Genomic DNA, 24669 nt, shown 5'->3' with positions numbered 1-24669 from the left:
AATAATAATAGCATCTAGAAACAACTCAATTGAGGTGAAATAAAAACTTCCTTGAATCAGTATGGTTATACTTCATGTAAAATAGACCTTGGGTTCTTGATCTTCAGTTTTTCAAAGTAAATTTCATTCTTAAAATCTAGAATTTGTGGCTTTCTTTCTTCCTTTCTGCTTCCCCTCTCTAGCATGCACTGAGTGATTCTAAAATAAAATACCATTTGGCACATTAAATAAACCTTTCTGCAAATAAGGAAACAAATATAAGGATAAAGAAATAGGTTATCTCCTTATATTTAATTCCAAAATATGAATTGAATATTTCATGAATATATATTGAACATCACTTACATGTAAATAAGTTGTGGTTCACTGTTACATTGAATCTTTACATCAGTAGTGATCTCAATAGAGATTAAAGAGCTGGTATTTACAGAGGGTCAGTGGTTTCATAGCTAAGGAAGAGGGTCAGGATTTACAATGGGCTCTTTTAAACAAGTTAAATAGACTTCTGCTAGAATGGCTGATTTGGGTTGGTTCATTCTTTTTCACATTCTATGTTGACAATATGATAAATATCTAAGTGGGAATTAAACATATATAAAGTACTGATAATGCCACAGGCAGATATGTTTCCAAAATGTCACAGTTGCTTACAGGTGTATATACGCAGTGATCTTCAAGCTTTGAAATATGACCTGCAAGGTGATTTTATGTGTGTGTGTGTGTGTGTGTGTGTGTGAGAGAGAGAGAGAGAGAGAGAGAGAGAGAGAGAGAGAGAGAGAGAGAGAGAGAGAGAGAGAGAGAGAGATTTCCTAATTAAAAGACCAGCTCATTTCCCTAATGTATTTAGAATGACTAATTACAGAACAGTGTTACATGCTTATAAAAACACAAATCTGCAAATAAAAAGAAACCTTATTATAGTATTTAATGTTTCTTAGGATTCATAAGACATGGAAGATATATTTATTAAAGACTTATTTTGTTTATGATTTTGTCTGTTAGTGTTTTCAAATTACTCTCTGGTTTGGAGACTTTTTTTGTGGGGAGGGGGGTCCGGTCGTGGGGCCTGAACTCTGGGCCTGTGTGCTGTCCCTCAGCTCTTCAGCTAAGGCTAGCGGCCTACCACTTGAGCCACAGCACCACTTCTGGCTTTTTTCCTTTTTGCTTATGTAGTGCAGAGGAATCGAACCCAGGGCCTCATGCATGCAAGGCAAGTGCTCTACCACTGAGCCACCTTCCCAGCCCCCTGGTTTGGAGACTTTTACAATACAGTTATATTTCTTTTGTTTTTCTTTTTAAAAACTTTTTATTGTGAGGGTATACAGAGTGGTTACAGTTACATCAGTCAGGTAATGACTACAATTTTTTTTTAACTGTGGCAGTTTCATTTAATTTTGTTTTTTGTTGGCTTTCTTTTTATTATTATTATTATTGTGAGAATACCTTACAGAGGTGTTACAATTACATGGGCAAGATAACGAGTACATTTCTTATCAAGCATTGTTGCCTCCTCTTTGTTTCCCCTTCCCAATCCTTCCCATACTCCCCCCCCACCAAAGTTGTAAAGTTCGTTTTTCGACATAACGACTTGTACATCTCATTGTTGCAATGGATCCACCTGTATTCCTAGTTAAACAATTTGTTTTTTCCCTTCCCCTCCACAAATTATAACAACATCAAATACAGTGAAAGCAGGGATTATACCGTGGGGGAGGGACATACAAAGCAACATAGAAATCATCTTATAAATATGTTAGAAACAATTGCATGAAAGAAAAAGAAAACATTTGAATATTTATCTTAGGGTTAATTCCCCTAACATCAACATATCTGACTTTTTCTGCTTGACTCAGGGTTCATTCCCCTAACATCAACTTATTTGACTTTTTCTGCTTGACTCAGCCATATGCTAGTTATTGCAAATAAGGGAAACCATGGGACCTATGTTTCTTTGGACCTGGCTTACTTCACTTAATATAATTTTTTCCAAGTCTTTCCATTTCCTAACAAATGGGGCAATGTCATTCTTTCTGATGGATGCATAGAATTCCATTGTGTATATATACCACAATTTCGTGATCCATTCATCTACTGAGGGGCATCTGGGTTGGTTCTAGATCTTAGCTATGGTAAATAATGCTGCAATAAACATAGTTGTGCTGGTAGCTTTAGTATGGTCTTGTTTGTGATCATTTGAGTAAATGTCCAAAAGTGGGATTGCTGGGTTATAGGGGAGCTCTATGTGGAGTCTTTTTAGGAACCTCCATACTACTTTCCAAAGTGGTTGAACAAGTTTACACTCCCACCAACAATGCAGTAGGGTTCCTTCTTTCCACATACCCTCCAGCATCTGTTGTTAGAGTTCTTGATTATAGCCATTCTAACTGGAGTGAAGTGGTATCTCAATGTTGTTTTGATTTGCATTTCTTTTATGGCTAGAAAGGTTGAGTATTTCTTCATGTGTCTATTGGCCTTCCTTCTTTCCTCTTCAGAGAAGTTTCTCTTTAAGTCTTTAGCCCACTTATCTATTGGGCAGTTGAAACTCTACTACAAAGCCATAGTAATCAAAACAGCTTGGTATTGGCATAAGAACAGACCTCAGGACCAATGGAATAGAATTGAAAACCCAGAAATGTACCTAAAGGCCTATAGCCATCCAATCTTCGATAAGGGAGCTAAAAAAATAGAATGGAAGAAAGGCAGTCTCTTCAATAAATGGTGCTGGCAAAATTGGTTAACTACATGTAGAAAACTAAAGCTAGATACTTATATATCACCCTGCACCAGAATCAACTCCAAACGGATCAAAGACCTCGGAGTCAAAGCAGACACTCTGAAAACATTACAGGATGGAATAGGAGGAACCCTAGGTTTCCATGGCACAGGCCGAAATTTTCTTTATAGAGACCCAGAAACACAACAAATCAAAGAATCAAAGAACGATTGGACAAATGGGATTGCATGAAATTGCAGAGCTTCTGCATGGCAAAGGACATAGCTCGTAAGATCAATAGAAAGCCCACGGATTAGGAGAAGATAGATCTTCACTAGCCATACAACGGACAAGGGTTTCATATCTAAAGTATACCGGGAACTCAGAAAATTACAGTTATATTTCTAAAATAAATACTTCTGCTCCCCTAATGTCTCACAGTTCTACATTTTAATCTTTAACCCCTTGTAATCAGCTGTGCTTTGAACTACATTGATTGAGCCTTCTGTTCTTTATATTTTAAAAAAACTATTCTGGATTTCAGAGAATATCTGTAAATTTGTTTTTCTTAAAGAAAGAATAAAAATTAAGTTCAAATATGCTATAAATGGATGAGAATTACCAGTGTAGCCATTTCTGAGCTATCATATCTTTTTTAAACAGTAGTGTGGTATAATAATTACAGCTAAGTTTATTAGCAAGCTATATGTTATGAAATTAGTGCTGCTTATCCTAAGTTCAGTGTGAAGCTTAGGAACTTTAAAGGACATTTTCCATGGCAGTTCCCTCATTGCCAATATTTGAAACACTCAGATTTACACTGATAAGGTATTGATAAATTTTATCTTAGCAACTAGAAGTATTTCTGTTTAAGATATAATTACTCTCTTTCATGTGGAGTCACTCATTATTTTAAGGTCTTAAAGATTTTAATGGTGACTCAGAGTTTTATTTTATTTTTTTTAATTAGAAGAGGCATCCCTGTCTGTTGACAGCCATGTCTCAAGCCCAGTGGTTCAGCCTGTAGCAGCAGCCAATGCTGCTTAAGTTTCCTGGTGATGCAGGCCCAGTCCTAAAAAGATTCCCCCCAAAAGAATCAATTTCTGCTTCATAGTCTTTTTCTAGATTGAATGCCAGTGTACATGCATCTTATTGAGGTTTAGAAGTAATTAACAAGAAATCAGACATATATATACATATATATAATTTTATGAAATATATATAGGTTTGTTTTTTCCCTACGTTTTTACAAAGAAAATTTTCAGCCTTCAGGTATTAGCTTTGATCTGAAAGAATCAAGAAAAATGACATATTGAGCTTTATCTATATTTTTTAGAATTAAAGTAAAAATTAGAATAACACTAGAATGAAGAGATTTTTATTGCTGCTGTTGTTTATAGTTTCTTACACGGAACATTTTTTTTAAGTAAATAGTTCCTTAAGAGGGTCACCAGTCTCAATTTCCATGAAGTTCTTAAAGATATTTTGGTTTTGATTTCCCTCCAGATAGTTTAGTACAAACTTAGTAACATCAGAAACAAAACTTTATCCATAATCTTAATCCAGCTCTTTCCCTTCACAAATAAATATGCTGAGACTCTAGTGACTGGGTGACTTGCTCAGGATACCATTAGCGAAGAAGTCAACATTAAAAACTTGCTTTATGATTTCAAATCTCAATTGGAGTGGAATTTTCTATTGTAATATACATATATTATATAATACACATATATATGCATATATTTCTTTATGCAATGAGTTGTACAATATAGAATGAAAAAATAAAGTTTAGTTTATAGTTGAATAACTTAACAGCTAGTTACTCCCAGTTAAAAAAAATTTCCAAGGTAGCAAAAATTCAAACACATTGACAGATAAGTTGGCTATTTATAATGTAATTTTACAGCAATTTTATAATTTGTCAGATGTCTTATGAATTTTCAGATTATATAGTTACCTGAGAATACTACTTTAAGTAATACTACTTAAAAGTACAAGTACTTAGTACTTTTTAAGAACTAAAAAGTACTAAGTACTAAATACTACTACTTAAAAGTAATACTACTTTTAGAATGTACACCTAAGTAAAAATAGTACATTTTTTTTCAGAACCTTCTGGAATTCAACTACCTTACAGTTGACTACCTTTGAAATATCTCCCAATGAAAACTCAAACCTTGGGGAGAGTATAGAAGTATGAGCCAAGAGAACATTGCTGCTTGTTACCTTGTAGTTTCTATATAGACCAAATAAAAAAGGGAAATTAAACACCTAAGGAGTTTAATTGGAAGGGTTGACATAATGTCCTAACAACAGCAGTAGGAACCAGCTCAGCTCATGTCTCTTCTTCTGTCCAACAAGTGAAATGTCTTCAAGAACATGTTACAGATAAACTCTAACATACATGCCTATAACTTCCTGACCCTTTGTCTCTCCCTGAAAGTTCTCTCTGGATGAATTCAGCCTCACAATGCATGTCCTTCAAACTGTTCAGTAGTGTACACATGGAGGATGAAGGTCATTTTTAGAAATTCTAATAGTAGAAGCAGTTTCCATTCAAGCTCTTAGTAAAAGTCAAAAGTCTCATATATATATATATATCTTCATATATATACATATATGCACACACACACACACACACACACACACACACACACACACACACACACACACACACACACACACACACACACATATATAAAGCTAAATTTTATAGAATTGCTTACCAAAACATTTTAGACCTCAGTCTTTTAAGTTGCAAGTTGCACACTATTAAGTTTCTGGACATAGAATTTTGTTTAATACAATTTCCAAGTTTTTGGGTCTGGGAAGGTGGCTCAGTGGTAGAGTGCATGCCTTGCATGCATGAGGCCTGGGTTCGATTCCCAGGACCCATATAAGCAGAAAAGGCTGGAAGTGGCGCTGTGGCTCAAGTGGTAGAGTGCTAGCTGAAGAGCTGAGGGACAGTGCCCAGACCCAGAGTTCAGGCCCCACGACTGACCAAAAAAAAAAAAAATTCAAGTTTTGGATCTATTAATTGCTGCTGGAATCTCCCAGTGTTTTCTTCACTTTATCCTTTGGCTGACTATTGGTGTCTTGGGAGACTTTTGCAAAGCTTATCTGCATTCTTATGGAATTGTTTAGCTTTTTGCTGGTTCACATTTGCTTATATTCAAAACTTAGCTTTCTTTCTATTCAATTTTAATTGGTGATTCAATGTCACACTCATTACAATGAATTGAAGTGGGATTTTGTGGCCAATGTAAAACTGTTTGCAACTAACTCCTGTAATGTACTATCATTGTCTGTGCTACTCTTGATTTCTGGCATGCTATGGCTTTATTTATTTATTTATTTTTGTCTGGCACTCCCTCTTACTTTCTCTGTCTTTCTCACATTCTGTCTGTTTGTATCTATTTTGTTGGCAAACTGATGAGAATTAGTATTTAATGTATTAGTATTTAATTGCTAATTTAGTTTTTAATATCTTTTACATGGACTGGTGTGGCTTATCGAAATTTAGCTTTTTTTTAATTTAATTTTATTTTATTTGTGAACATACTGTACAGAGGGGTTACAATTACATGGGCAGGATAATGCATACATTTCTTACCAAGCATTGCAGCCTCCTCCTTTGGTTTACCCTTCACATCCCTTCCCAGCCTCCCCCCTCCCCTCCAATCCCAATCCTTCTCCTTCCCCCCCCCCCACCGACATTGTAAAGCTCGTTTTGGACATGACAACTTGTATTTAGCTTTTTGTTTGAATTAGCTAAACAATTAATAGAGCTCCAGTGTATGGAGTCCAAAAGTGACTTACCAGAATGATAGTAACAGATAGCATAATATCTGTTTGCTTTCAATTTTGGATTGTATGAAAAGATTTTACTGAATTTCAAAAATCAGTGCTCATTTTATGAAATAGGACTATACCTGTCCAACTGATGGAAGAGGATTTTTCCCCCCCCAATTTCATTCTGTAATCACCACTGAATTTGTTCATTTTGCAGAAATTAAAAAATACTTTGTCAAATTTACTATGTTTTCTTCTTTTCTTCCCTTCCATTTCTTCCCTCAAGACAGTATCCAATATATTGGATTTATACTGCACATGCTGCTCTATATATGTTAGAGGCTTTAGAGTAATTTTTCTTTAAAAAATTAGAAAATATTATGTAAACATATTCTGAGAAAAATCTTGAAAGACCACTTTCTTTTTATTTTCTTAGACATGAAAAGGTATGACATCATGAATTGGATGCTAATACAGTGTAGATGGAACACATAGTTGAAAATAGAAGATGTTATTCTTAAAAGCTGTTTTTGAGGGGAAAAGGATAGAAAAGCGTAGCAGTGGTGCTCACTGGACACTGGTGCAAGGGAACTATACAAAGAGTGAATGGGGAAGGGAGGGAGGGACTGGGAGAGCGGGGTTGAGGGAAGATACTGTATAGAAGGAAATGTACTCATTACGTGATTTATGTAATTGTAATCCCTCTGTACATCACCTTCATAATAATAATAAAGTTAAAACATCATGAGGCTCAGTGTAGTGGCTCATCTCAAAATTCTAATTACTTGGGAGGCTAAGGAGCATCACAATTCAATGCCAGCCTGAGCAAAAAGGTCTTTCACAAAAATGAAACCAACAAAACTGGTGGCATATGGCCTGTTATGCCATTACATGGGAATTCTAAATAAGTAGACGGGTCCAGAAAGGCTTGAGCAAAAAACATAAAACATATTTTCTCCAAAGAAAATATGTCCAGTGATGAAGTGTTTTAGTTACAAAATCAAAAGTATCCTGTGCACAAATGTTTGTAGTTGTGAAATGTTGAGATGAAATTAAGCAAAATGTTATGACTTATTACTCTCCTCCATAAAGCTTCCATTTACATGTTTTCAGAGCAATAAAAAAACTGGTTTGGAACTGGTTGGAAAACCAGGAGGAAATCATGTTTTCATGGTGTATGTATGTTTCTGTGTTGGCTTACACTATAGGAATGGTAATGGACCAAACTGACAAGCTTATAATACAATTTTCATTTTATTTTGAACATATTTTGCATGTTATAAAAATATTGATCACAGTGAGCTTTACCAATTGTTATTGCTATAAAAATGAATGCAGGAACAATATTTTTAGTGGAAATAAATTATATAGTCATTATTTTTTCTTTTCTTTTTCCTTTTTAAATCACAAGAGAAACGCCTTAGATGTTTGGTCACTGGCAGAAAACCAGTCTTTGAAGGAGGCCTTTTGCAGACAAGCTCCGGTCCATTTCTGTAAAGTTATCCACACGGATTGGAAACAGACTTTTAGTCTTTGTGATCACAGCCCCGCAGGCTCTCTCTGTTCCTAGACAGTTCTCCATGGCAACAGTTTTTCATGATGGAAAAATGAAGAATAGGAAACAGTACAATCTTAGTTCATATGTGGTCTTTTCCAATACGAGGGGACACAGCGACAGACTTCTTCACTAAATGAAAGTCCCGGCTCACAATGCTTCATTCGATTTGTACATGGTCGCCTGTAACAACTAGGGAAACAGAAAAGCACATATATTAAAGACCAAGACACTGACTTCATTAGGCTACTTTGCTTCATTTAGCATATTTTCCTGAATTTATATTAGAACAAAAATGACTAATTTTATCACAAAAGTGTTGCAGGATCATAAATAGGTTTAAGTTTTCGAACAGAGTTACAAAATTTCGGAGTAATGGAAAAGCCTTTCAGAACATGTCTTGCTTGCTGATAGAACAAATGGAAGGATGGGCTATTGTTAAGCATTCGTTCTTTTGAAGTGCTTTTGTGTTTCATGGATGAAAGTGAACATAAAACAGAAATTTTGAAAAAAATGAATATTTAAGGTCTGCCGAGTTACTGTGATCACATAAGCATGGCAGGATTCACAAAAATCTGGAATTTGTATGAGACCCAGACTTTCATCTTGGCAGCATCTCAGTGATCCTTGTTGAGCAACCCTGCCTACAACTCTTGTGTTTCTACTTAGCAGCTTGTTGTATGATGGTGGCTAAGTCTCCTTTCTCCACCTGGGTTCCATGTGAAACGCATTCGTCTGTAGCAAAGGAAGGCAGCAGACAACACTCATCACTGGGAGTCCCTGTCCCTCAATACTAGACTCTCAATTTCTAGTGTTGTTGAAAGGGCAAATTACCAGCTAATCTGTTGGCAGCTTAAAAGTTCCAGTGAATTGTCTTTCTTCTAAGAACTTTTCCGAGGATGAATATGCCCAACATGTAGAATGAGGGTACAGGAAAAAAAATGCAGGATGGCTAAGGTGGAAGTTTAGAAGTGTGCTACAATGAAAACTCTACATCTTAGTTTTGAATTTTATCTTTTACTCTAGAAAAGAAAGCATATCTACTCAGTGTTTTAAAGCAATTCTTAAATACAAATCTATTGTCATCTTATGAATATAATTCCTCTACTTAAAAAGGATACAGTTCTCAATGGTCAATAAAAGCTGCTGATTAGCATGGCATTCACACTTTTGGAATGAATATTACAAGAGGATGAGATGGAATAAAAAACAACTAACTACATAATACTAAAATTCTCTTTTGCTCCATTTGCTGTCACAACCTGGGAATTACACACTTAGAAAAACTGAACATGAAAAAAGTTACAGTAAATTGAAAGTCTTGGTGCAGGGGATGAAGCTCAGAGTTTACTGACTTAACACTAGATTAGAATGCATAAAATTGTGGATTCAATCCTCAGTATGGCAAATGAAACAAAACACAATAGTGTCTTTCTGGATATAATAATGTAGTTTGAATTGAGTGCTGATGGCTCATGCCTGTAATCCTAGCTACTCAGGAGGCTGAGAATTGATGATTGCAGTTGGAAACCAACACACAAGATAATCTGTGAGGATTATCTCCAGTTAACCACCAGAAAACCGGAAGTGGTGCTTTGGCTAAGAGTGTTAGAAGAGCACTTTCCTTGAGAGCAAAAGCTCAGAGACAGCAACCAGGTATAGAGTTCAAGCCCCAGGACCAACAACAACAAAAAAAATAATGTAGTTTGAAACGCCCTATTGGTTATCAAAGTAGAAATATGTAAATAATTTAAAATGTACCTATTGCTTGAAGCATTTTAAAAGGAAAATTAAGGTATTAAGATTCTCTAGGACATAAGGAGAGGAAAAAAAATATAAGCAGTAAAATCCATAGGTTCACTGAAGCCTGTGTGGTAGCTAAAGTGACAGGTTGTAGAAATAAAAATTGTATGGAATCAGTTCAAATGTCTCACAATGAATGAATGGAGCATGAAAATGTGGTATAAATATACAACAAAATTTTACTCCTCCATTACAAAGAAAAATATTTCATCATTTGCAAAGAAATAAAATCTGCAAAAAATGGAAAGCCCTAGAAAGAAGTGTTAAGCCTAGAGAGACAAAGGATTCATGCTTTTTTTCCTCAGAAGTTAGAATTAGTTTTTAAATATATAAGTAAATACTTTGATATGCAAATGAATGCAAATGAATTAACGGAAACATGGCAATCAGAACAGGGCTCAGTGTAATTCCTTAAAAAGGCTAAATTATAGTTCAATAAAATAAACATCAGGAAATAGGTACTTGAAAAGGTAGGATGGAGTCACAGGGAGGAGGTAAGTGCATGAGGAGGAGGAGGAGAAAGCAGTAAAGAAAGTCAATACATATCCTTTAAAATTTTAAAAAGTGAGGGAAAAGTTAGGTTGGCAGGGATGAACGAGAACTTTGAAAGGGGTGATACTGACCAAAAAGCATTATATTCATAAACTGTTGGCAACTTCTTTGTAAAACTACTTAAAAGAAAATAGAAAATGCGATAGAATAAGTAAAAACAAAATGAAAGAACAAAACTCCTGAAAATAAAAAAGACAGGCTTTACTCCTATGGAAGAAAAAGTAATAGAGAACATTAACACAAACTAAAGCACATATACATGATACTTCAGTTTTATCCGTTGAAATGTCATCCTTCTATTCATTCTTTAGAGAGTTGATGGGAGGAGAGAATCCAGTGAAAGTCACTTAAAGTAAATGATCTGAAAATCTAATGGACAGCTAGGAAACTACCTCATATCAGACTAAAAAGAACTGATCTTAAAGGAAGGGCACCAGAAATGACAAAGTAGATCAGTACAAAATTCTCCACTCTGGTGACTTGGAAGCTAGCCCTAGCTGAATTAGGACTTTTACACAGAGGCCATAAACCAAACTATAGGCAACGGGGTAAATGGGAGATGAAGAAGAGGTAAAGCTCAAAAACACCTGCTTAGAGCCAGGCACTGGTGGCTCACAAACTGTAATCCTAGCTACTCAGGAGGCTCAGATCTGAAGATCGTGGTTCAAAGCCAGTCTGGTCAGAAAAGTCTCTGAGAGACTCTTATCTCCAATTAACAACTCAAAAAATAGAAGTAGGGCTGTGGCTTAAAGTGGTAGAGCACTAGCCTTGAGCAAAAGAGCTCAGGGACAGTACCTAAACCTTGAGTTGAAGTCTCACAACTGACAAACAAAAACACCGGTTTACTTTCTGAGAAAGTATGAAGAGGACAGAATAGGATTGCTCAGTATCAGAGTAAAATAATACTATTAGACAGGAATAATAATAATAATATAGAGAGGAATGTCTATAAATTAAGGGAAAAGGAATATAGAACTGGAGACATTAAAATTTCTCATGTGAGAAGGTATGAGTGCTAGAAAACCGTTGAAGGATTATGAGAGAAGATGTTAAAACATAGGTCTAGTTAAATAGCAGTTTACCTTACTCTGAGTTTATAAAGGTATAACTTCATAGATTAATATTGAAGGTCAGTGGATCCAATAACATCATATTTTTCCATGATGAAAAATGGGGAAAAAGCCAAGACTTAAGTAATGAGGTTTGAGTAAATTTAAACAACGTATTAATATGTCTCACTAAGTCCATTAAATTCTTTAACATAAATGTTTTCATTTCTAGATAACATTCTACAGTGAGAATTGCCATTTACACACATTATTTGTAATTTTTACATTAAAATTTATTTAGAACACTTTGTCCTACATTACATCTGAATGTATCGGGTTTTTTTTTTGTGAGTATAAGTGTAGATTGCTTGGCTATATTGTGAATATAACTAACAATCTCTGTGATTCATACCAAACACCACTTGCATCATTCTCCGAGACAAGAATTCATGTCAACATTCATGTCTAGCTCTTTTTTTTTTTTGGGGGGGGGGGGAATGAATTCAATGTCATGAAAGCTCAGCATTCATTCATGGAAGTTCTAATGAGCTTGGTTAAGAAAACTGTTTTTGGTTGAGAATGTTTGATTTTCAGCAAGAGGAACTGATGCTATTCATGGAGATAGCTTACCTGCAAGTTTGATGTTGGAACTTCTTCCCTTTTAGGAAGCATTTCTGTGGATTTTCTGTGCATTCACATGTACATTTTCCAGGATTTAGGGGTTGATTTCTTGGGCAGGTTCTTTTACATACACACTGGCACGTATTTTCATCAAATTCTCTGTTGGCCCCACATGAGTTGGGGAAGAGTTTGTTTTTACAGACACACTGGCATGAGTCTCTGTCTAGTTCTTTGTGAGGTCCACAGCTGGAAGCCCGAAGTCCCCCTTTGCAGACACACTGGCACGTCTCTTCATCCAACTCTTTGTTGGGGCCACAGATATCATGGAATCCATTTGTCGTGTCTAGACAAAACACGCACGCACACACACACACACACACACACACACACACACACACACACAGACAGACAGACACACACACACACCAAAACAAAACAGAAAAAAAACACAAAAACCCAGTACATTTTTCATTGTACCTTACTGGAGTCTAAGTATGCAAAAACAATTCAGTGTATTTAAACACATTTTCCTTGTGTTTTTCCTTAAAACAGACTGTACTAAGATGGGCAAGTTCCTTTACAAAGAAGTTAAAAATAATTACACTATGATGTAGGAAATGTCCTGTTTTGTGGTAACTTATTTCAAAGAATGACTATTGGATTTTACAAGAAGGTTAAGTAGGAAAGTGTATCTTAATTGAAATATAGCCTAGATATGGAACAAAATATGATTCCACTTACCATCTTCAGTATTTGAAGAAAACATGAAATCTTGCTGAGCTAGGCATCTGCAGAGGTGATTATTCCAAATGTAATTCATGGGGCAAGTCTTGTTGGCTGCCTGACACCTTAGGAAGAGACAGGTAGGGTTAAACAATAGAATAGTTGGAAGATAGGATACATCAATTCTTTCTGTGTGTATTATAAGTCAATGCAAAATAGGATAAATAAATTCTTTCTGTGTATTACAGGTCAATACATACTGATAAAAGTTTTAACATATATAAGAATATATGGATGAAACATGACACCCAAACATCTACCTAATGTTAAATTCTAATTCCAGAATTAGATGTATGGTCTTACATGTATGAGTAATCATATAGATTTATAAGATGTGATAAAGCCTTGTATAGCACTATAAAACCCCCCTTTCCACTAGAAAATATACCTTGGGCATCTTCATATGCTATTTAATGAAGTTAGTGATTGGGATGATATTCTCCAAAGGATTTACCATTATGTATTAATCTATCAAGAAAACATTATGTATTTCATTTATTTGGCTTTCTCAAATAATTCTAGGTAACATCCAAATACATACATCATTACTAATTTCTTTCTTTTTGTTTTTTTTTGGTCCGCTCGTGGGGCCTGAACTCTGGGTCTGGGCACTGTCCCTCAGCTCTTCAACTCAAGGCTAGCACTCTACCACTTAAGCCACAGCGCCACTTCCGGCTTTTTTTTTTCTGCTTATGTAGTGCTGAGGAACTGAACTCAGGACCTCACGCATGCAAGGCAAGCGCTCTACCACTGAGCTAACTTCCTAGCCCTACTAATTTATTTCTGAAGTATAGTTTTCCAAAGTTGCAAAGTCTCTGCAATGGGAAAGTTCTATTCTACTTTCTACCAACAAGATATCAAAGTAGATGTTTTCAATTTGCTTTGTTCTGGCCAACTTTTTTCTTCTCCCTTTCTTCTTCACACTTCCTCCTTTACTTCTTTATGTCTTTTCATCTTCATTACTAGTATTAGTAAACTTTATGAATTTCAATCAAGTCTACGTTTTCAAGTACTCCTTTGGTGCTCTAATTGCTGGCTAATAAGAACCTCTTTCATGGTGTATGTATGCCAAGAACCTTTTACTTAGCCAGGTTGTCTGCCCTCTGCAAGAACAAATGTTGCCAGCTAATCTTGCCTATCATTCCTTTGAGAAGCCATTTGATTTTGGAAAATGACATTTAGAAGTAGCTATCATTTTGTACCAAGTGTGTCTAGCGCCATTAGGTTACAGGAATAATTTAATGTTGTTTTTATAGACACATTAGCACAAGCTTCTCTCTAGCTCTTTGTGGAGACAGAGCTAGAAAAGGCAGCTATTGTCATAGACTGTTTCGTTAGCTAATGTTTATTCAGAAGAGACATGTGGCTTTTCATCTCCTAACTTACAAAGAATATATAAACCTTTCGCTATGTGATTTATCAGCAAATGTTTGTGTAGACATCAAATGGAAATATTTATTTATAGCTCCTGCATCTTCCATCTCAATACAAAATTGTAAACAGCAGTATGTGGTAAAAGAAGGTTGAGTTGCAGCCTAAATTGGTGGAATATAAGAATCATATGTAGATATCTAAAAAAGTACACCAAGTATAAACAAACAGGCATGTGCTTTGACTGTTTTGAAGAAATATTTTAGAGATTTGATCAATATGATGATATGCTTCTTTAAAAATACCCCGAAATGTCTTATAACACCACAGAAAGGCATTTTTGAAACAAGCAAATCCTTCCTTCCTTTTTTCCTTCTTCTTACTTTTCTTTCTTTCTTTTTCTTTTTCTTTCTTTCTTTCTTTCTTTCTTTCTTTCTTTCTTTCTTTCTTTCTTTCTTTCTTTCTTTCTTTCTTTCTTTCTTTCCCTCTTTCTTTCTTTTTCCTTCCTTCCTTCCTTCCTTCCTTCCTTCCTTCCTTCCTTCCTTCCTTCCTTCCTTCCTTCCTTTCTTTTCTTTCTTTCCCACTCTCCCTCCTTCCTTTCCTTGCTCCCTTTCTCCCTCCCTTCCCTTTTCTTTCTTTCCTGAATAGCCTTGAACTCTTGATGCTCCTTGTCATGGATACTTAGGGACTGGGAATACGGGCATGCATCACCATACTCGCAAATTTGTGTTATATAATCATTTCTGCCCTCAGTTTGAATAATACCTCTAGGATTTATAAAGGTTTTCCTTCCTATTTGTCTCAGTACAGGTTGAACAGAAAAATCTCTATTCCTTCCTCTCAGTATAACAGTTTGCCTAAAATTACCACCTCATTCTTAATTCACACTTCATCTTCAGCAAATAGTATGATTGCTATAATCCTTATCCATTCTTCCCTTGTTGACATCTTTAGAAGTCATTTCTCCTTTAGCTTGGAGAAAGGTTTATTACTGAACATTGCCTTAAATTTATTTTAATTTTGACTCTCTGCTATGTGATTTTTACTATGCTCTATCATAGCCTACAACTTCTTGTACTGGCTACTAATGTCCGTGTAAAGAAAGCAACTGTGTTTTTAACAATATTGATGGATGATAGTCAATAATGTATTTTTCCTATGTAAAATAATAAACATATACGCAAAGTATGTTTTTGAGAGAGATTATTGGCAAGAAGCAATTTTTGTACATCCTTTTAGGCAAAAAAGTCCAGCTGTTATTTCAAAATGCAATTTAATATTATTTAGATTTTAACTGTACACTTTAACTTCATGCTAACAAATTCTTCTAAAATCTTGGCTCTTAATAATCTTTACATAAATAGTTGTTTGCTTTTACCCTAAACATATGTGCTTTTTGTAGTTTTTAGTTTTAATCTTGGAAATACAAAATATATATGTGATTAGCAGACTTAAAATACTCAAAGAAGTTTACTCTGGTCTAAAACAACACTATGTTGTTTCTTCCTTAGTGTTTTAGCTTATGTCTTCAGAATTTTCTTTTCTTTGCAAATAGAGGTACAGGTGTGTGTGTGTGTGTGTTTTCTGTCAATTGTTTTCAGTAAAAATAATATTTTAAACTTTACTTAATATTTCTGTAGCATATTAGACCTTTGTAACAATTTCAGGTAACCTAAAGGGAAAGTTTCTAGTAATTACATGATTTTTGTCATTATTTTCAGAGTAAATCATGAATTTTGGATCAATTTTGATAGTACTTATCAAATTTCCATACCAACTGATTTATTATTTGTATCCTATCTAAACTTTAACATTCCTCCATCAAATGATAATAGTAGCTCCATTACCCTCATCACCATTGAAGTTCAATTATGCTTTTACAAATATTAAAATTTGTGGCCGTGTTGCTTTAGTGTGTACCTGTACATGGATTAAATGGCACATTGTCACATTTGCTGTAGGTAGGCAAAGTAATGTTGCAGAAATCAGAGAAAGATGTTTTTCTTCTTGCTAGTATGTAATTTATATTATTATTGCCTCTGCCAATGCTATTCTGGCTGTTAGATGCAGCCCATAATGAATCAGGAAATCAATTATATGAGACAGAAAAAAATTTCTAATGGAACATAATGGCCTATAATAAAATACAGACTACTAGAATGTGTGCTAGATAGTTTTTGCTGCAGCTTTAATGGTGTTACACATAAGTGTGTCATATAAACACACACAGATATGTGTATGAAATGCCTTATACTACATACTTGGAATCAGACATATATACAATGCATGAGCTCCACCACTTAAGACACATTCACAACCCTTTTGTTTGTATTTTGTTATTGAGATAGGGTCTCACTAAAATTTCTATGCTGTCCTTGAACTTCTATCCTTTTGTCTCAACTTCCCAAGCAACAGAGATTACATATGTATACCAAGTCTGCTTCATGGTCTTTTATCTTTTCATTATTATCTTTAAGTGGTTATACAAAGGAGTTGCCATGTAAAAAAAGCAATTTATGAAGCCAGGTACTGGTGGCTCATGCCTGTAATCCTAGCTAGTCAGGAAGCCAAGATCTGAGGATCATGGTTCAAAGCCAGCCTGGGAAGGAAAGACTGTTATCTCCAATTAACCATAGAAAACCAGAAGTGGTGCTGTGGCTCAAGTTGTAGAGAGCTCTCCTTTAGCTGAAGAGCTCAGGGACAGCATTGTGGCTCAGAGTTCAAGCCACATGATCGACAAAAGATAAAAAGGCAATTTATGAATTCATAATCTTGAAATCTAAAGTAAATTTCTTTGAAATATGTGACACCAGAACTGTATCTCATTAGTATGAATGTATTTTAATGTTGAAATTTAAAATCCTGCGAGATATTCCTGTATTATTTTTAAAAAACTCTTTATTTGGAGTAATGCACACACATATTTCCTAAATGAAGTTATCTGCTCAAAAGTGAGTAGTAAGTTCTTAGCACTTAAAATATGTTAAGAATTAAAGGGTGGAGTGAACAAAATTTCTAGAATATTGTTATTTAAGAATGAGAGGAAATGTTGTCATGGCAAGTCAAACGGATAATACAATGTGCTTATCACCTTCCTGTTTTAATCTGTGAAGCGTTTTTGTACTATTGGAATTATTGTTCAAGAGCAATCATTAATGGGTGTGTGCCTCCTACAGTTTAATAAGTTGTTTCATATATGGCTTTTGTAAAGACTATTGCATCAAATGCACATTTCTGTACAAAGTGGAGGGTTGCACAATGATTTCAAACTACTTCTATGTTGACAATCAGGTAAGCATGAGTTTTCCTCCACCCAAACAACTTTAACTATGATACAGGATAAAGGTACTTTTATGATTTGAAACCTCATCTGACTGGCTTGGTAGCTATTTTAATTTGTTTGTATAAATTCGATGATTTTGGATTTGATTTCTTGTACCAGTATGATCATGAAATATTTGTATTTCTGTATCTAGTTATTTCACATAGCATACTACCTTTCAGGTAAATGCAGATTGTCATAAATGTCAGGACCTTTATAAAACATTTATGATTGAAAAAAAATTAACAATACTTTGTTTAACCACTTATTTATCAATTTCACTAAGTCTCCCTTTAACTTATTTCCCAGATCATTCGAAGTCAGTAAGAACTTTATAAAATTCAAGCTGTAGTACTTTCAAGAAACAACTTGCTCCTATGGCTAAAAACTATCAGATTAATCAACTACATTTATGGCAGCAGTTTTAATGTAGTAGTTTCACAACAACCCAACAGATTAAAATTATACTGATCAGATGTTATCTATAATCTAGTTATGTTACTCTAGAAGCTATCCTACCCTGACTCTTTGTTTAATAAGTTTTTTATTGTGAAAATACCATACAGAGGGGTTACAATTACATGAGCAAGGTAATGAGTGCATTTCTTATCAAGCATTGTTGCCTCAGGAGGAGCCAACCCTGACTCTTGTGAGATCTAGTCTATGATCCAATACTATTGGTAAAACTCTTATCTGAAAGCTGGCACTTAGAGCTAGCTCTCATCTCCTCCTTCACAGTGTCTCCATAGCAACTCAAAGGGATATCTTACATGATACCCTCTATTCCACCAAGAAAACAAGTAGGAAAATTTTTACTCTATCCACAATTCTGATAAGTACCCAAATCAGATTTCCTAAATGCCAACAGTTGGCATTTATCTGACATCAAACTTGTTATTACATCATTTTAGATTGTGGACTTAGACCCTTCTTGCTCAAGATTGCTATCTGATAGTAGCAAGAAGAGTGGCTACATTCTTTCATTGCTTTGACAATTTTGTTCATTTTGATTTATTAAGCATGGTCCTTGAATACCTATGTCTATATACATATATATACTGATATTTTTAACAGTGTTAACAGAGGATGTAAAGAGGGTAAGTAAAGATGAGGTTTAGGCTAGCATCATATTTAAGTGGTTGAATGTGCTTTACCTGTGTTAGGCTCTGGGTTGAATCCCCGTCATATTCTCGCTCCTCTCCCTGTCTGTCTGTCTCTCTCTGTCTCTCTCTCTCTCTCACACACACACACACATACATACACTATAACTTAAATATCATTAAATAACTGCTTCAGATATAAGTAAATAAATGAGAAATCATTCATTTTAAGATACTATTATATAAATGGCGAATAGAAAGGCATATGCTTAGTATGCCTAAATAAAATGCATATAATTATACTTCCCTCTATCAAATTTAAGGAGTATCTCATGGTTAGTGCCCGCACTTTTTTGTGCTACTGTTTGCCTATAGTTTATTAGTCTGTTGACAAGAAGAATGCTGAAGAGTTGGAGTCTGTTAGGATCTAAATGCCAGAGATGTGAATTAATGATTTTTAACAACATTGTCAACCTCTCTATTTGCAAGACTAATGATATAGTTGCATTAGTTTAAGAATGGGTTGACATAATATGTCTGTTTAGAAAGTTCATTCCGACACTATGATGAAAATGAATTTTACAGCTTGGGGGGGGGGGAGGGAGAAGTTGGAGAGGTGGGGAGGAAGGGATAGTAGGGGAAAAACAAAGGAGGGTGACAATACTCCATAAGAAATGTACTCCACCAGGCACCAGTGGCTCACGCCTGTAATCCTAGCTACTCAGGAGGCTGAGATCTGAGGATCATGGTTCAAAAGCCAACCTGGGCAGGAAACTCCATGAAACTTATCTCCAATAAACCATCAGAAAACCGGAAGTGGTGCTGTAGCTCAAGTGGTAGAGCACTCTCCTTGAGCTGAAGAGCTGAGGGACAGTGCCCAAAGCCCAGGGTTCAAGCCCCACGACTGACCAAAAAAAAAAAAAAGAAAAGAAAGAAAGAAAGGTACTCATTACCTTATTCATTTAACTGTAACCCCTTTGTACAGTATCCCACGTTTGGGCAAATGGTCACAAAGAAGGCCACACCAAGACTACCAGAACAACTATGTTTATCACAGCATTATGTACCATAGCTAAGATATGAAACTAACCCAGATGCCCCTCAGTAGATGAATGGATCAAGAAAATGTGATACTTATGCACAATGGAATTCTATGCCTTCATCAGAAAGAATGACATTGCCCATTTGTTAGGAAATGGAAAGACTTGGAAAAATTATATTAAGTGAAGTAAGCCAGGCCCAAAGAAACATAGGTCCCATGGTTTCCTTTATTTGCAATAACTAGTACATGTGTAGGACAAGCAGAAAAGCTCAAATGCTATGTACATATGACCATAGAAGATGATGTTAAGCGAAATGAACCCCAAGATAGGGACATAAATATTTTTTTCTTGCTTGCTATTGTTTCTAATGTATTAATAATGCACCATGTGATTTTTTTTGTTTCTTTGTATGTTCCTCTCCCATGGTATAACCCCGTTTTCATTGTATTTGATGTCAGTCTCCTGCATCTTGTATATACACTTCTTTAATTTGGGGAGAGGAAGGGAAAAAAAACAAAATGCTTAAATAAGGATACAGGTTGACCCATTGTAACAATGAGATGTACAAAACACTATGTTGAAAATGAACTTTAGAACTTTGGCAGGGTGGGGGAGGGTAGTTGTGGAGGTGGGAGAGAAGGGATGGTAGGGGGAAAACAAAGGAGGAGGCACCAATGCTCAATAGGAAATGTATTCATTACCTTGCTCATGTAACTATAACCCGTCTGTACAGCATTTTTACAATAAAAATGTGAATATATACATATAAAGATATATAAATAGCTTACTTTTAATAAATATTTATTGATTTATAAGTAATAATAAGGAAATATAGGTTAGTTTTGAAATATAAAAAGTTCATTCACTATCTGAGATGTGGATATAAAAAATAAGTCATGCTATGTGGTCACTCATTGGTTATCTAAATATTGGACTGCTTGATTTTTTTAAAAATTGAATGGCCACTCAACCTGGGCCATGGGAGAACTAGTCCTGTAGGAAAAGTACTAATTTTTTTAAATCTGTTTAGACATACTAAGTGTATGGGAGAAGGAAAAATGAACAGGTGGAACATGAAACTTTTAGGACAGCAAAGCTCTACTTACGGGCACTATAATGCTAAGCATTTGTTCGATACTTGTGGTTATATATTAGTCAAAAGCTATGGCATGTATAGTAGAGAGGTGAATTGTAATATAAACTACAGGCTTTCGTTAATTATGTCAATAAAGGCTGATATGTACTATGCTCATATAAGATGTTACTTAGTAATTAATTTTCCTGCTCAAAAACTAAAGTTTCTTAACATTTGTTAGAAAATGATGGGTAGATCTGGTCTAACAAAATGTTATTACATGTACATAATATTTTTTTTTTGGGTCCAATGGTGGGGCCTGAACTCTGGGCCTGGGCGCTGTCCCTCAGCTCTTCAGCTCAAGGCTAGCACTCTACCACTTGAGCCACAGCACCACTTCCGGCTTTTTTCTTTTTGCTTATGTGGTGCTGAGGAGTTGAACCCAGGGCCTCATGCATGCAAGGCAAGCGCTCTACCACTGAGCCACCTTCCCAGCCCCATAATGGATATTTTTACCAGGATCTTTGCTCTATGTGTCTCTACCTCTGGGAAACATCACAAACACAGTATCGATGACTAAGTGGGAACTCTTCAGCCACAGGACGCTATGCTTTCAGTACTTGTTTGGAGGGGACTGACAATATTTATATAATGAGCTTTGTAGAAAAGACTTAATAGATACATAAATTAGGATAAAAAATAATTGCACATGGTTATAAGGATATTAAACTTGAAAAGAGTATTTTTTAGAGTAGAAAAAATATTTTACGGAATTTCTTCATCAATTGGTATAAGGTTATGTGCTGACTTAGTGTACATCTATGATATGTCTATATTTATGTTTTGATATGTAATTGAGTTAACTTTATCATGTTTTTCTGTTTATATTTTAAGAAAAGCAACACTGTATGATATTCAAATTAAAAAGGAAAGAATAGAACATTAAAGTGGTAAGGGAAAAAACTCACAGACATTTAAGCTCCTAAGCATTTTGACTGAGAATCTGTTACACATCAAGAGTCCAAAGATATTAGTCAATCAAGTTCCAAAGAAAAGATTGTCAGGAATATAAATCTACTGTCTTCTTTGCAACAGTGATGAGTCTTTAGAAAAATGGTATTTCCCTTAAGTGTCAGTAAGTGTAACTCTTTTAAATATAGTGTCAAAATTTTTATTAAATATGAAAATAATAAGCTATAAAAATCAGCCCTAGAACTACATTGATTTATTTTTCTCATCTTGCTAAACTCCTTCTTTCTCTTCTCACCAATTTGACTCAAAAACTGGCATGGCCTTTTTTCAGGTTGAAATAATCTGTTTTGTATTTTAAATCAATTCAAAGTACTTTGACTATGATGCACTTTTTCTTCACATTCGTTTACCCACAAAACTTCCTATACTACCCTAATTTCTCTTACAGAAAAACAAAAAAGCAAAACTCTAGGCTGGAAGCATGCACAGCTTTAGTCTTTTCCATTTATACCCTATTCATTCCACATAGTAAACCTCAAATATAACTTACTATTTTCTGATCTAGCAATCATAAACAGAGTGATCTATTTTCTTACATCTATATGGTCATTGTTCATATTAAACAATTAAACCAACAATTTTACCACTATTAACTTCAACTTATCTTTACCTGATCTACTCTCCCTTTAATCGTTTAATTGTGCCCTTTCTTTTGATAGTTTATATACCTTACAGCTTGCTTTCATAGGAAAATATAAAAAGATGTTATTGGCCAAATGGAATTTGACATATACAAATGATGTCTACATACAGCAGTATGATTACAGCTCTAAAACACAGCATGCAAAACAAAAGCAGAGTAAATGTAAACATTTAAAGATCTAGATCATATTCTCATTTCTCTTCTATATGGCTAATATAGCGATATATACCACCAAGGCAGAAATGCAAGAATGAATATAATACAGTTTCACAGTGGTCACTTTGAGAATGGAGGATGCAGACTGATGACCGGGCTGAAGGAAATAACTTAAGTAATTAAACTTAAATAATGTGAAAATGTTTTCGAATTCAAATTGATATGATACATCCACTTTCTTACATGTTGATCATTTAAAAAAATTAAAATTGCTTCAGTGATTATACCGATGGAAGAGTAGATTATATTTAAATAATTTTAGTTGCCATTTCTGCTTTGCTGCTTTTTGAGTTGGTCAATATTGGAGTAATTTACTTCCTTAGATTCAGCTCCTCATAGGCAAAGAGCAATCAGTCTTTTTATTCTCTTGGTTTCTTTCCCTCTTTCTTTTTTTTGTTTTCTTTTTTTATTGCCAAGGTGATGTACAGAGGGGTTACAGTTACATAAATAAGGTAATAAGTACATTTCTTGTCATACTTGCTGTCCCTTACTGTTTTCCATATCTGTGCCCGGTGTATGGTCAGGTATTAGTAAACATTCTGTCCAATTCACGCCCGTTAGCTAAGGGAATTAGGTCTAGTCACCATTGAACTGTTCTAATATTTTACCACCTCAATATTTCCTCCTCCTTCTTTGCAGTCCAGCTGCCTTCTCTCAATTAGCTTTTTCATTTTCTTTTTAAATAAAATACCTTTGTCCTCTACACAGTATCCAGAAACAGTTTTTGAGTGAGAACAACTATTAAACCAAATGGTTTAATTATTGAATTTTACTTCATACATAATGTAAAACAAATGGTCTGTTATTTATTTAATCATAATAAAGCAAATCAGGTCTCATCTATTAGAAAAGCATGTTTTAGTGTCTTGTCTTCCTTCTGACAATGATGGGATAGTGTAGAGATTGAGCAGAAGTAGGGCTGACACATTTGAATGAAAGGTCAAACTCTTTAAAATGGCGTTCCGGAAATCTCCCAACCACAGTAATCTCAAGAATCTTAAATGATTGGCAGCAATAAATCTTTTATAGATAATTATAAATATGTATAAATATATTCTAAATGTAGGCTACTTTCAAAATTATAATTAATAAAAGAGACCTTAATTTCTTGGTGTTTTAGACACCAAGAAATTTTTGTGTTGGACAGTCATTTGTACAGAATAAAATGGCTCTGATTTGATCTCCTCAAAATTTAACCATGTAACCATTGTCACTATCAAAATATAGAACATCTTAATAAGCCAAAGACATTGCTTGGCCCTTCTAATCAATTCTTAATATTCTCTTCCTTACACAACTACTGAATTGCTTTCTCTCAAAAGTACTTATGTTTGTCTTTTCTAGGGTTTTCTGTACTTTTTTTTACAGCATCATTGGGGTAGCTTTTTAATAAATTGAGGTAACAATTAAAAATTGAATAAAGAGAAACAGTTCCAAAAAAAGAGAAAAAGCATACAATATTTTTTGAGTCCATCACGTGTAATAAAACTGAAATTGCAATGCAAGTCATATGCATACAGGGTGAATAGGGTAGAATTCTTGATATTATAATGGATTTTGCCCTTCTAAAACCCAAGAGAAATTTATATTCTTCCCAATTAATTTCTTTTGGGTTTTGTTAGTTTTTATATGTATTGCATTGACATAGTAAATTTGAATACCAAATGAATGCAAAATAAAACCTGTAAATGTTTGGTTAATAGTAATAAATAGTATTATTTGGTAAATAATAATAAACGGCTATGCTTTAGAAGCATTTTTCTTGCCTGACTGTGCAACTTCAGCCATATCACGAAACGTGGCAAATCAGACATGGCTCCTACTCATGATCATTCATCTATCTGTTAATGATTCTTAGATTCCACATGCTATTCTAAGTATTACATAAATATTCATTCTTTTATTCCATCTTTTTTATACCTCTGTAGTTTCTATTTATATAGAAACAAAATACCTCCCTGATCATAAAAAGTCAGATAGCGGCAGACCTAAATTCAGA

The 24669-nt window shown here is 34.7% G+C and overlaps 1 protein-coding gene and 1 non-coding gene across 2 annotated transcripts in view; one reads left to right on the top strand and one right to left on the bottom strand.

The window, feature by feature from the left end:
• The first annotated feature begins 5535 nt into the window (after positions 1–5535).
• Trnaa-ugc lies at positions 5536–5612 on the top strand. Its single transcript has one exon. It is a non-coding gene; the product is annotated as a tRNA-Ala (tRNA).
• A 2128-nt stretch (positions 5613–7740) lies between these two features.
• The window catches only part of Vegfc (vascular endothelial growth factor C), a 96588-nt gene continuing 79659 nt past the window's right edge, over positions 7741–24669 (bottom strand). The window contains exons 5-7 of the mRNA XM_042700638.1: positions 12827–12933; positions 12095–12428; positions 7741–8252 (exon numbers count right to left, since the gene is read on the bottom strand). Of these exons, the coding sequence (XP_042556572.1) occupies positions 8138–8252; positions 12095–12428; positions 12827–12933 (556 nt within the window). The 3' untranslated portion in view covers positions 7741–8137. The remainder of the gene's footprint in view (positions 8253–12094; positions 12429–12826; positions 12934–24669) is intronic.

This window comes from Dipodomys spectabilis, unplaced genomic scaffold (assembly GCF_019054845.1).
Source record: "Dipodomys spectabilis isolate Male_0828 unplaced genomic scaffold, ASM1905484v1 ptg000009l, whole genome shotgun sequence".
Classification (NCBI taxonomy): Eukaryota; Metazoa; Chordata; class Mammalia; order Rodentia; family Heteromyidae; genus Dipodomys; species Dipodomys spectabilis.
The sequence above is the reverse complement of the archived record's forward strand: the minus strand, read 5'-3'. Positions and strand labels throughout refer to the sequence as shown.